At 51.6% G+C, this 14,119-nt stretch overlaps 1 protein-coding gene across 1 annotated transcript; it reads right to left on the bottom strand.

Moving 5' to 3' along the window:
• Positions 1-341: 341 nt before the first annotated feature.
• Sds (serine dehydratase) lies at positions 342-9,160 on the bottom strand. Its single transcript, XM_057764447.1, has 8 exons — positions 9,080-9,160; positions 6,359-6,513; positions 5,494-5,533; positions 4,918-5,057; positions 4,742-4,833; positions 3,987-4,214; positions 1,849-1,973; positions 342-623 (listed from the first exon to the last, which is right to left on the bottom strand). The coding sequence occupies exons 2-8, from the start codon at positions 6,509-6,511 to the stop codon at positions 418-420; spliced, it is 984 nt and encodes a 327-aa protein (XP_057620430.1). The 5' UTR covers positions 6,512-6,513; positions 9,080-9,160; the 3' UTR covers positions 342-417.
• Between the last annotated feature and the right edge of the window lie 4,959 nt (positions 9,161-14,119).

Here is a 14,119-nt window from a genome sequence, read left to right as displayed (position 1 = left end):
TGTTAGTAAGGACTTCATATTAGAATGGCTTTGTCTGTGCATCTCCCAGCCACTTTGCCCCTACCCCAGGTCTCTGTGACGAATGTGTGGGCCCCACTCTTACACCAGCCCATTGGGAGACCCAAGTGACTAGTACGTGGGTAGGGAGCATCGCTCCTCTGAGGGCCAGGGCAGCTGTGGCAGGGTGCCCGCCAATGCCCGTTACAGCAGCACTATGGAGGCCGGCTGAAGTAGGAGGCTTACGCTGCACGTAGGCCACATGTCAAGAACAAACAAAACTCTAAAGTCTTTGCTTTATAAATATATATATATATATTATTTATTTACAATGAAAAAGTGCACATTATAAACACGGGTAAAGGAGGGTGGGGCCACTGTCAGGTGCATCCTCTGCCCACACTACTTAGGGGTGCGGGGTCACTTGGGCAGCCCATTCAGACCGAGCTGTGCCTTGAGAGCCTGCAGCTGGGCCAGGCTGATGTTGCTGCCGCCACACACAACCACCACCAGTGAAGCCAGCGGCCTTGGCAGCCGGCCCTCATCCTGCAGCCTGCACACCACACCACTGTACACTGCAGCCAGAGCTGCGCCGCACGCGGGTTCCACTAGGATCTTCTCGTCATCTGTGGGAAAGGGGGCTGGTCAGCTCTCAGCACTGTTGGTCTTGGACCAGACCTCTCACTGTGGCTGGGACTGTTCAGGCTGAATCCAGCCTCAGTTTCTTCAGCCTGTGCTAAGAGTTCTCAGGCGCCTGAGGGGAGTCACAGGTGCCTAGGTGTGGGGCAGCAAGCTGTGGTTATTAGTAGCTGACAGTGTGCCATTTTTCATCCTTTTTGGCCTTTTTTTTCTCTCTTTGAGACAGGGTTTGAACTCATCCGCTTACCCTTGCCTCCCGAGTACTGGTATTAAAGGCTTGCACTACCACCAGGTTCTTTTTGACCATCTTGTTCCAGGCTGAACCAAGAGAGTTCCATTATAGACCACTTCCAAATCCAACTCATCTCAGTGCTTGCCCTTCTGACTCTGGCTACCAGGAAGCTCAAGATGTACATTTGAAAGGCTGGTTGTCTTCCCTGCTATCATGGTTACCAGCCTCACTTTTTTTTTAATTATTAAAATGTTTTTCATTTATTTTACATACTGACCATAGTTTCCCCTCCCTCCTCTCTTCCTGCTCCCTCCCCTCCACTTCCCTCTAACCCTCCCCCCTCAACCATTCCCTGTCCCGATTCAGAAAGTGGTAGCCCTCCCATGGGAGTCAACAAAGCATGGCACACCAAGTTGAAGCAGGACCAAGCTCCTCCCCCTGCACCAAGGCAGGGCAAGGCAACCCAGCGTGGGGAATAGGTACCCAAAAGGCAACTCAAGTTCCAGGCACAGGTCCTGACCCCACGCTAGGAGCCTTACACACAGACCAAGCTGCACAGCTGTCAGCCACATGCAGAGGGCCTAGGTTGGTCCCATGCAAGCTCCCTAGCTATTGGTCCAGAGTCGGTGAGCTCCCATGGGCTCTGTGGGATCCACTGTCATGACCTTAAACCTCTGCTTCCATCAGTTACTGGACTGATGCTCTCCGATGACAACTAGGGTAGTCACCACTCTGGTGACATTAGATGGCCAGGTCAGGCACCCTCTCCACTACTGCTAGGAGTCTTAGCTGGGGTCATCCTGGTGGATTCCTGGGAGTCAAGCACTGGGCTGAGCTCCAGGAGTCCTACTGGAGAGAAAGGCAGACTGATGAGTGACGTCAGTGTTTCTTCTTACCACTGACTAGCTTTAGCTTTCACTCATGAGGGATTCTAGGCCAAGGAGGGAAAAATGAAGGGCGAAAGGTCCCTAGGTACATACCCACAAACTTCTCAATAGCGGACACAGCCTCCCGGTCCGAGATGACCTCGGAGAAAATGGTGTGTTCGTAAAACAACTTCAGGGTCTGCGCCCCCACAGTGTTCGCACCCAAGGCCTTGGCAACACTGGGAGTGGGGAGAGGAGTGGGAGACAAGGCAAAGGATGCACGTAAGAGGCAGGAACTACAGGTGAGGGGTGGGATTGGGCAACCCCTGCCCAACTCGGGAGCCTGCACAGTGGTCTCCGACCTCATACTGGCCTGACTCCGATGTGCCCTGTCCCCAGCCTGTAGCCTCTACTTGCTTTGTTTGCTTGCTTCCTGCCCCAACCTGCCAAGCTCAAGGTGAAGGCCTCCTCTTCCAGGGAGCCTTTCAGAGGAAATCCCCAGTCCCTGGGTTTATTTGAGGTTTTCAAATAGTCCCCTCCCATCCTAACATAGGGAGAGCTAGTCCTTACTAAAGGATTAGGTGCCACACACTTCCCAAACTCAGTTTTAAAAAATATTTATTAGCCGGGTGGTGGTGGCGCACGCCTTTAATCCCAGCACTCGGGAGGCAGAGGCAGGCGGATCTCTGGGAGTTCGAGGTCAGCCTGGTCTACAAGAGCTAGTTCCGGGACAGGCACCAAAGCTACAGAGAAACCTTGTCTCGAAACCACCCCCCCAAAAGAAAGAGGGCACCAGGTCTCATTACAGATGATTGTGGGCCACCATGTGGTTGCTGGGTATTGAACTCAGGACCTCTGGAAGAGCAGCCAGTGCTCTTAACCTCTGAGCCATCTCTCTAGTCCCCAGACTCAGTTTTATAGAAGGGGAATCAGGAACAAAGGTTAGGCAGGTAGTGGATGCCCCAAGGTCACATTAACTTAGGGGCTAAAATGGCTGCTTGAATGCCCCCTACTGCACCCATACTTCATGGCAGGATGCCAGTCCCAACAGCGACGTCATTCCCAGAAATCTGGAAGAATCCCTTACTTGATTGAGCCTTCCCTCCCTCCGACAGAAAGGTTGTCTCCCTAGAAGTCTCTTCTACAGCCCTCGAGGATGTCTGGTGCAAACCTTGTCCAGCCTCCCTTGCAGCTAGGTGTGGCTGTACAACTAAGTTCTGCCCAGTGGGCAATAGAGGAAGCATAGACAGCTTTGACTGCTGAGGGTTGGTCTGAGAGTGCTGTGTGCTTAGATAAGGCAGACCAGGTTTAACTCACTCGACGATTTTAACTCTAATCATGGGTTTGCTGAGGCATATAACCCTACTGTCAGTCAAGGAGCCCCACTTTGTCTTTAAAGTTTGTGTGTGTCTGCCGCGCGGTGGCTCACACCTTTAATCCCAGCACTTGGAAGGCAGAAGTGGGCGGATCTCTGTGAGCTTGAGGTCAGCCTGGTCTACAAGAACTAGTTCTAGGACAGGCTCCAAAGCTACAGAGAAACCCTGTCTTGAAAAAAGCAAAACAAAAAATTTAGGTGCATCCTTCTGCCCTCACTTCCTGTTTTCAGACAGAGTGTGTGGCTGTGCTGGCTGGCACAAAGGCAGCCACTTTGGGCCCTAGGTCAGCTCACTCAGCGTGGTGGTGCAGCAGACTCAAGGAACTTGGCCCACAGCTTCAAGGAACTGTCCCTAATAGGCTTTTTTTTTTTTTTTTTTTAAACTAGGGAGAAACAGAGTTCAATTTTGTTTAAGCTTCAAAGCTGGGGTTTGGTTATAAATTTTTGCGGGCAAGAGGGTGTTTTATAAACCGGGCGGTGGTGGCACACGCCTTTAATCCCAGCATTTGGGAGGCAGAGGCAGGCAGATCTCTGGGAGTTCGAGGCCAGCCTGGTCTACAAGAGCTAGTTCCGGGACGGGCACCAAAGCTACAGAGAAACCCTGTCTCGAAAAACCCCCCAAAAATGGGTGTTTTATTTCCCACCCTGTGTCCAGGATCAGCCAGGGCCTTGCATATTTTGGAGGCCAGATAAGTGTCCAGCAAAGTAGTGAGGCATGAGGATCTCAAGAAGTGGTCGGCATTGCCCGCCATTATCCACACAGAGACTCGTGTTCAAGGCCCAGGTGTACCACGCATGTGCCTGGGTAACTTAGGGCAAATGACCAAAGCCTCATTTTCACTGCAGGCACAACAGGGAGGTAGGTGCCTGAACTCACCTGGTGATCTTGGGCAGGGTGACCAGCTTCCCTTCCTTGATGGCAGCATGGAAGCTGTGGGCACCGAAGGTCTCCATGGCGATGACGGGCACATCCTCCCAGCCCACCTCTTGCAGCCCCTGGACGACTCCACACAGCAGGCCCCCGCCGCCAACGGAGAGCACAATGGCCCCAGGCTTGGCACTCAGCGTCTCCTTCAGTTCCTTGACGATGGAAGTGTGGCCTTCCCTGGGCAGGAGAAGGGTGGCAGGTCAGGGCTGGGCTTTCTAAGACACAACGGGTGGTTGAAGATGCCAGCCAGGCAATGGTGGCCTTCGGAACTGGTCCCTGCCCTCTCCCCACCCAGCCATAGCCTCACTGAACTCCTTGTAAGTGACATCCCCCCAAGAGAGAGGAGGGCTGCGGGAGTAGGTGGACTAAACGCCCACTTCCTATCCATCAGTGGGTACAGTCCCTGGATGCTCATTCCCCACAGACTCTCAGGGTCCCCAGGGCCCGAGGTTCAGTTGCCCATGGCAGATGCTAGCGCTTCATCAGTGCATCCCCACCTCATTTGTTCCTAGTCACCCCCAGATGAGCTGATCTCCCCAAATCTCTATCTGGGGACACCCCTCCCCTTTGCTGATGTGTGCATCTGGATGTTTGTGTGTTCTTTCCCGTATACATTGGGTGTGCAACACGGAGAGCCAGCAGGTAGCAGGTATTACGCATTAAGACAGATAGGTGCAGTAAGGAGTGGGGTGGCCCCACCTTACCAGATGAGAGGGTCATCGAAGGGATGGATGTACACCCAGCCCGGGTTGTTCTTTTCTAGAGCCTTGGCCAGCTGGATGGCCTCATCCAACATCTGCGGGAAGAGAATGCAATGATGGGGGCTCTGTCCAGCCGTCAGGAGCCCTCTCAGCCCTGCCCCCTGCCAGTCTGCACTCACCTCTCCCACGACTTCAACTGTGGCACCTTCATTCTTGAGCCGCTCAATGGTGAGGGTGGGCGTGGTGCTAGGTACAATGATAGTGGCCGGAATGCCCAGCCTTCTGGCAGCATAGGCCGTCGCCATGCCTGCATTGCCCGCTGTCAGGGTAGCAATGGAAGGGGTGTGTCTGGGACCCCAGGTGGGACTCATCATCCCTTTCCTGTCAGGCTCTGGACTCCCCTCTCTTCCTAGGTGGCCTCTGGAACCCCAAATATGTACTTTTTTAAAAAAAATATTTATTTATTTATTATGTATACAATAGTCTGTCTGTGTATATGCCTGCAGGCCAGAAGAGGGCACCAGACCTCATTACAGATGGTTGTGAGCCACCATGTGGTTGCTGGGAATTGAACTCAGGACCTTTGGAAGAGCAGGCAATGCTCTTAACCTCTGAGCCATCTCTCCAGCCCCCAAATATGCACTTTTTTGAGTGGGTTTATTGCTGCAGAGACCAGGGCCCAGAGAGGTGATGCACCTGGCCTCAGGACACACCATCCAGGATAGGAAGGGAGAGAAAGCCTCCTGGCCACTTACCTGAAGAGCAGACAAAATGTCTATAGCCTTGTGCTGCCCTCTGTGGAGGCAAGAGGAGGGGTCAGGCTTCCTCTATGTCCCTACCTAGGCTCGTCCCTCCCACTGGAGCGTCTTCCATCCATACTGAACTCACTTTCTTCCTCTTGGTGTCTGAACCACCCTCCCTTGGGCCTGTCTTCCCCAAGGAGACCGGCTGGGGCAAGGGAGCAGGTGTCTTGAGGTATTCTCATGGGCAGGCACCCCATTGCCAGAGGGAACCCTGATATGTGTAGCCTACTCTAAAATTATTTTCTTTTTAGAAAGATTGTGTTTTTTTAATTTAAGATTTATTTTATTTATTTATGTGTATGTGTGCATGTGTTACCTGCAGGGGGCAGAAGAGAGCACCAGATGACCCGAAGCTGGAGTTACAGGTGAGCCACCAACTCAGATGCTGAGAGTGAGCCCCAAGTGTTCCTAACTGCTTAGCTAACTCTCCCGCCCAATAGTTATTCATTTCTGTTTATGTGCACATGAGTGTAGTTGTTCTTGGAGACCAGAGAGGGCGTCAAATCCCTTGGATTTGTGAGCCGCCATGTGAATACTGGGAACTGAGGTTCTCTGCAAGAGCAACCAATGCTCTTAATTGCTGAGCCATCAGAATTCCAGCCCTTAAGATTATTATCATTATTAATTATTATTATTTTGTTATTATTATTATTAGAGACGGGATATTGTTATGCAGCCTAGGATGCTACTCACTTTCCACCCTCTTGCCTCAATTCCCTGGGTGCTAAAATCTTGAGTGTACGTCTGCACACCGAGCTCTAGAACTGTCACGTAGGAGGAAGTGCCCTTTCTGGCAGGATGCCACCCTGCCCTGTACCGTCTTGCAGAGGTGTCCAATGCCTCGGATCTTGAAGGAGCCTGAGGGCTGAGAACTATCCATCTTTAGGTACACACTGGTGCCAGCCACTTTGGACAGGGCCATGCTGTCACGCAGCGGGGTCTTCACGTGGAGGGGCTCCTGGACTGCCATGGCTGGGAGGCAGGAAGGAGATACAAAAGATCAAGACAGCTGCTCTCCTGAGCTCTATGACCCCTCCTTCATACCCACAACGAGAAGGGAAGGGCACAGAATAAAATCTCAGCTGGGCCCCTCTCCTCCCAGAGTTGGAAGGTCATGAGTTCAGAAACTTCCTTAGACTGCAAGGGAAGGGTCTTGCATAAACATCCTTAGGCTGCCAACTTAGGCAAGTTCAGGGGAAGGGTCTTGCACAAGCATCCTTAGGCTGCAGTCATGGGCAAGTTTAGGGGAAAGATCTTGCACAAGGTGGTTCAGAATGAGTCACAAGATGGGGGTGTGGATAAAGCAAGGCTGTTTCTGCAAAGTCACCAGGAACCAGCCTCAGTCCATTTGTTTCCATGAGCTCAGAGCATGTCAACAAACACGAAAGAAATGGGCCAAGGGGGGTCCCTGTGGAGAGTGGCCCTCGGGTCCATAGCACCCATCCATGGTCAGCATTTTTGCCCTATTGTATATTACTTGTTTAAACACACTGTGTGTGTGTGTGTGAGTGAGTGTGTGTGTACTTGCATGCATACACATATGTGTGCAGAGGTCAATATCCAGTATCTTCCTCAGTTCCCTCCAGCATATTTTTTGAGGCAGGGTCTCTCACTGAGCCTGGAGCTCACTGATTCAGTTAGACTGGCTGGCCACTAAGCCCCAGAGATCCTTCTGTCTCTTGTTCTCTAGTGCTGGGATTGTAGGTATTTTTTGCTGTGCTTGGCATTTTTGATGTGAGTTCTGGGGATATGGACACAAGACCTAATAGGAAGGGCTTTCCCAGGAAACCCTTTTACAGACTGAGCCATCTCCCAGTTCCACATATGCTAAAAACAAACAAACAGTATGTTCTTACTATGTAGCCTAGGCTAGCTTTGAACTTTTGACTCTCATCCTAGGCGGATGGTAACTCTTGGGAGCATCTACGTATATAAGTGCTCAGTCTCCCTTTGCTGGGATCACAGGTGTACCCCGCCATGCCTGGTGTTGGACACACATTGTTTTTTCAAATGAGCCTTTGATCTGGTGCAGGCCTGTGTCCTGGCACTTGGGAGGTGAAGTCATTCAAGGTCATCCTTGGCTACATGAGACCCTATCTCAAAGCAAAAACAAAAAGACTTGAGACTCCAGCATCAAGCTGTGAAAGGTTCTCAATGTTTCTCATATTTTTCCTTCCTTCCCTCCTTCCTTATTCCTTTCTTTCTTTCTCCCCTCTCCCTCCCTCCCTTTCTCTCTCTTTTTTTCCTTTTTGAGATAGTGTTTTTTTTTTCTGTGTAGCCCTGACCATCCTGGAACTTGCTCTGTAGACCAGGCTGCCTTTGAACTCAGAGATTCACCTGTCTCTACCTCCTGAGTACTGGGATTAAAGGTGTGCACCATCACCACCACCTGGTAGCTCTTAGTTTTTTATAAATAGATTTTTTTTTCCTGGCATGGGGACCAGAGAGGCAACACAGACCCCTGGTTCACCTTTATCACACAGTTCCCACATTGAGAGGAATCCTCTCAAGGCTACATGACAAGTTCAGGTTTGACTAATGGCACCATGAGGTCCCTTTGGTAGTCACGACAGTGAGGAAGCATTTGGGTTAACACTGACTCAGCCACTGTCACCTTGCAGCCTTATGAGAGGCCCTAAGATAGATCCAGAGCCAAGGAGGATCAAGCCTAGGCAGATGGTGACTCTTGGGAGCACCTACATATATGAGCACTCACGTGTGCATGCGTGTGTGCATTTGTGTATATGTGTGTGCTCCTGTGTGGGTATGAGACTCAAACTTATTGTGATCCTCTTGCCTCAGTCTCAAGCGAGATAGACTCAAAGTCATTGTGATTCTCCTGCTGCTAAGTGCTCAGATTACAGACAAGCCCACTAGGCGCCTCTTTCTGGTAGACCTATTGAATGATAGTGAGGGAAGAAGGGCATGCCAAACAAGGATACCTCCAAATTTCTTTGCTTTATCCTTCTTCAACTCCTAGCTAGGTCCCATCCTAACACACCAGGTCTCCTCTGGACCTAAAAGGCTCACCTGATGCAGTCTCTGGTTAGTGGGTGGGTCCCACCATGCAGACCCCTTCCAGGTGGCTTTGGGGTGCGCCACCTGGTCCCTGCCCCAGGCTGCAACATTGAGGACCTTTGGAGAAATGGACAGGGTACGCCATCTCCGTATTGATTCCCACCCACAGGCCAGTCCCACCCAGCTCCATAGACGGTAAGAGTCAGGAGAGGAAAAGGTGTCAGGTAGATGGGAGTGGGGGTGGGGTCCTGGCAAATGGTGTGGAGCCCGAGCTTTAGGGCAGAAACCCTCCCTTGTCATTTGGCTCATGGGAGCACTCAGTAAACACAGCCTGTCTCACCCTTCTGACATCCTGAGCTGGAGGGTCCTACCATCGGTCCCATTTTACGGATCAGAACACGGAGATTTGAACTGAATGTGCCCCAGCCCCTCACCCCTTCCCTGGGTACCCCTCTCTGGCTGTCCCTGGCTGTCCCTGACTGTCAGTCCTGGGCTACGGCTGAGGTTGGGGGCCACATACCCGGCACAGAATGAGGTGGACGGAGCAGCGAGAGATGTAGATTGTCTCTGTGTCCTGGGAGAGTAGAAGGTTGGCAGGACTCTCAGCTCCAGGCTTTTATTCTCCGGAGGAACCTCGGGGCAGTCAATAAGGGCCCCGGCAGGCCACGCCCCAAAGCCACGCCCCTTGGTCCAGGACGGGGCGGTGGCAGGGGAGGGCACTCAGGCCTGGTCTCCATCCTGCTCTCCAACTCTGTCCACCTCCCCTTTCCTCCTGGTTTCTTCACTTTGAAGTGAAGAAACTGATCTCCCAAGAACCTGTAGGAGCTGGGGTTGGGGGTGGGGGTAGCACTAAAGAGCCATTGCCAGGGACCCTGAGATCCATCTCACGGCAACAGAAAAGTGGGGCAGTTGCTGGACACTTAGTATGTGGCCATGAAACAACCATAGCCCAGCCACATGGTGCCTCACACCCGTGATCCCAGAAGTTGCAGAGGCAGAGGCAGAGGCAGGAGAACTAAGAGTTTGAGGTCAGCCTGGATTAAAGAGTGAGATCTTGTCTCAAAATAGAAAGAAGGGGCAGAGAGGAGAATGTGACTCAGCCACTGAACCCCAAATTAGTGTCAAACCATAAAAGACTTTTTTTAGAGTGGAAATGAGGCTCAGGTCCTAGGGATAGCGAGAGGCGGACTTCCAAGCCTGTGATTGACAGAGCTACCTGCCTCCATCCTCTAGGGACATATAAAAGGGCAGATGGGTAAGACCCAGGGGATTGGTGGTTCAAGCCCTGGCTCTGCTGTTACTAGATATACGGTTCTGGCCTCCTCCCACAGCCTTTGATTGTTCATTTGTAAATGGGAATTGACGCCAGCACCCGTGTGCCAGGCTCTGGAGATGAGTGTGTGTTAGGTCTCTCACCTTAAAACTGAACAGGCAGCCAGTGTGTATTAGTAGCCTTCATCATCACCATCACCACGATTACTATGGACACCATCATCTTCATCATCGCTATCCTCACTACAGTCATCATCATCACCATCACAACCATGACCTAGAACTGGGAGGTCTTACACCTAAAATCTCTTTCAGCTCTACTCCAAGCCTCTGGCCTGTTTCTGGCTGTGTGCAGAGGCCTGTGTATCCACAAGGGCACACACACACTCGCACGCATGCACACTGACAGGCAGACGGTCCAACTGCTTCTTTCTCTGGCCTCCCCAAGAATGCTCTCTTGTCCTGCTGGCTGCGCCAAGAACACCGATGGACGCAGCGTGGCGACAGCGCAGTCGGCTTGCCCTGGCACCCCCCTCCCAGGCGGAACAAGCTGCACATTGTCATTGCTTCCTCTGATCACCCACAACAGGGATGGCCACAGGGTGTGGGTCAAAGGCACGAGATAGGCAAGCTGGGGTAACATGGTTATCACAAAGCTCTTGTGTAAGAAACATAATGAAGGCAATATACAACAAGCCATCAGTCAACAGCAAACTAAATGGAGAGAAACTCAAAGCGATTCCTCTGAAATCAGGAACAAGACAAGGCTGTCCACTCTCTCCATATCTATTCAACAGAGTAGTACTTGAAGTTCTAGCTAGAGCAATAAGACAGCAAAAGGAGATCAAGGGAACACAGAGCCATTGTGTGGATACAATCATCTCTGGTTTCTCTGTACCAACACCCTATTGCCAGAGTAATGGAGCCCTGGTCCCACGCTATGGATCTCCTGTATTTATCTGGCTTCCTTTGACCCATGTTGTAGGTAAGGACAGGCCTGGTGGATGACGTTTACTGAGAGTCATTGGGGCAAGGGTAACTTGGAAGACGGTAACTTGGGGACTCTTAGTTTTTAGGGAACACAGAGCTGATGGAGAGGGTTGGACTGGGGACAGTCAAGTGGATCGAGCAGTTTAGATACACCTGGAGGGTCTAGATATCATTATTTTAGATTAAATTTGAGTCAGGGTCTCAGGTAGCCCAGGCTGGCCTTCAACTCACTCAGTTGCTGAAGATACCTTTCAACTCCTGATTCTCCTGCCTCCACCTTCGGAATGCTGAGATCATAGGTGAGTGCCAACTGTGCCTACTTTACCTGGTACTAAGGATCAAATGCAGGGCCTTGTGCATGCTGGAAAAGCACTCTGCCAACTCAGCCATATTCCCAGTCCCACCCCTTTCCAGCCCTTTCACACAGGCCTCCTTCCCACCTCAATCCAGTCCAGCATCTCAAGGTGGTATGATTTTTGCATCCGTGGGGACAGTCCCTGGAGATACGTTAGATGTATCAGAGTGGAGAATGTCAGGCTTAGTTACATGCAATGCCTGGCGCAGCTCCAGAAACCAACGGCGGCATCTAAGGAACCACTCCAGGGTAACACGAATGACACCCAACCCTCCTTTTTATGCCACCTCTGTTCCTGGCACTGCCTTAACCTCGTGTACAAAACATGTTCGATCCCAACTGCTGCTGAAACAGAGCCCCGAGAGGCGTCACATGGGCATGGTGGCTCGTATCCGTCACCCTAGCACATGGGAGGCCGAGGCAGGAGAATTGCTACAGGTTTGAGGCCAGACTGGGGTATGTATGGAAAGAGAGTGTGTCTCTGAAGAAAAGGAAAAAGCGGCCAGGTGTGGTAAATCTGTAAACCTGGCACTTGGGGGGCAGAAACGGGAGGATCAGGAGTTTGACGCCATCTTTGGCTATCTGGTGGATCCAGAGCTAGCCTGGGATACATGAGAACCTGTCTTGAAAAAAATAAAATGTGACACACAGACACACACACACAACTGGAAAGACAGCTCAATGGGTAAAGACATTTGCTGCCAAGCCTGATGACTCCCACAGATTGTTATATGACCCCCACATGTATGCCATGGCACATGCACAAAACACCAATAAATAAATAAATCTAAAAAAACCCATTTTTTTAATGTTAAAAAAAAAGAAAAGAGTTTGTCTGAACAGGGAGTCTCCCTTGCTTTGGACTCTGTGTCCAACCTCTGTGGTCCCTGCTGGGGGACGTGGCAGCCACCAGGCTCTTTTCACTGTGGTCACCTGCTGCAACCCTCGCTGGATGGGTGGGGACTCCCAGAACCCTCTAGGGTTTCTCGGTGGCACTGTCCGTTGCTGACTCCCACTGTGCGTCATTCCTAGTGACAAACAGTCTTTGCTGATCCCTGATGTGTAAAATCAGTCACCAAGCCAAGGTCAGGACCTGGCACTAACTGGAGCCTCTCCACAAGGTTATCATTGCCCATGGTGACCCATGGTGACCCGTGCTGGAGGTGGGGAGCTGGCCAGATCCCATGCCCTTAGAGACCCCAAGAGAGACAAAGCCGCAGCTCCTTGACAAATGAGGAGCGAAAGAACCTCACACCGCAAGGGCACGTACACTGCTTAATTTGAGTGGACAGGGCTGAGTTTTTTTGTTTTTTGTTTTTTTCCCTTCTCCTAGGGGTTGCAGCAAATACAGGAGCCAAAGCAGCTTGGGTAGTAGCTGTGAGTTATGTGGGAACCTTCTGGGGCTCCAGCCCATAGCATCCCTTCAGGGGCAGTGGACAGCAGGGTCAGGGCCTGTCCCCAGCCCTCCCCACACCAGTGTTTTCATCTGTCACAAACTCTTTCCATTTCTCTGAAGTCCAAGGGGTTTTGTTCTATGAGCCAGGGTCTCACTACGTAGCCCAGGCTGGCCTTGAACCCTTCATTCTCCTGCTTCAGCCTCCGAGTGCTGGGACCAGAGGTGCACACCACTATACCCAGATTAGCTATGGGTTTGTTTGTTGTAAGGTGGGTTCTCCCATAGCCCAGGCTGGCCTTGAATTTCCTTTGTAGCCAAAAATGGCCTTCATCTTCTGATTATCTGGTCTCCACCTCCCAAATGTTGGGATTTCAGGCATTCATCACCACACCTGGCTTAGGTATGCATTTTTAAGTATCTAGGGAGGCACACCCAGGTTGACTGTCCCTCAAAGACCCAATTAGGCCTTTTTTTTTTTTTTTTTAACTTACTCCTTCCCTTGTTCTGGGCAAATGAGTTGTTGTGGTGGAGAGTGTCTCTGCCAGGGTTTCAAACTCAAATACATCTGAGGTTCAGTCACAAGCTGTTGGGTGCTTGCTGGGTGGATAGGGTGACCAGAGGGCTGTGACTTTCCAGAGAGGATGGTATAGCTTAGCTCGGCTGATGGAAATAATGCCCTAAGGTTGGATTCTCGGGCCTGCAATGATCAAACTTCTTGGTCCAGGATGGGGAGTCTTTGAACTTGGCTGAGGATCCACGCTGTGTTGTGTGTGGGAAGACCCAGATTTCCTTGCTCTTAGTCGCTGCTCACTGGCTGCCCTGGTGGCTTCACCTGCCAGGTCCCTGGTCCTACCTAGTGACTCAGAAGTCATGCAAAGAGGAGTATGAGGTGAGACTTGTGACGGAGGGGGCCGGGCAAGTGCCAGAGGCAGAAAGGTCCCTTTGTCCTGGGAACAGGGTGCACAGCTGGGGCTGAGGTGGTGAAATGAGGATTAATGAACAACCCAGAGGACTGGCATGGTGGCTGTGTGGTGGCCTGAGGTGTCAGGGACAGGAGCTGGCTGACAAGCATAGCCTCTCCCCCCTCCATTAGCCTTCCAGGCCCACCCTCCCCCTCATTCCAGCCAGCTGGAGCCCAGCCCCTCTGCTGCTCAGCCTCCGGCTCTGCCCCTGCTATGTGACCTTGCGCAAATGACTTGGGTTCTCCGAACCTGTCTCCTCAGTGAGGGGTTGATTTTAATGGTTTCTTTTTGTACAGATAATTGTACATTCTGTGATGAAATGACACCATAGACTTCTTAGGAAACCTCTTTTACAGCCATAGGAATGACAACAGAGTGCCAGCTGCCGGCCCCAGTGTCTGCTCTACCAGGACACGAGGCCCATATCTCCCCCGCCAACGCAGAGCTCAGACAAGGCACAGAGAGGTTGAATGATCTGCCTGGGATTCCCCAGCCAGGAAGTGGTGTTGCTATTATGTGCATCAGAGCCAGTTCCAAGATCTGTGTTCTGGATGCCGAACACCCTGCCTCCCCACGGGAGCACTG

The sequence above is a fragment of the Chionomys nivalis genome, chromosome 3, assembly GCF_950005125.1.
Source record: "Chionomys nivalis chromosome 3, mChiNiv1.1, whole genome shotgun sequence".
In the NCBI taxonomy this organism is placed as follows: Eukaryota; Metazoa; Chordata; class Mammalia; order Rodentia; family Cricetidae; genus Chionomys; species Chionomys nivalis.
Note: the sequence above shows the minus strand (reverse complement) of the source record. Positions and strands in the feature narration are given on the sequence as shown.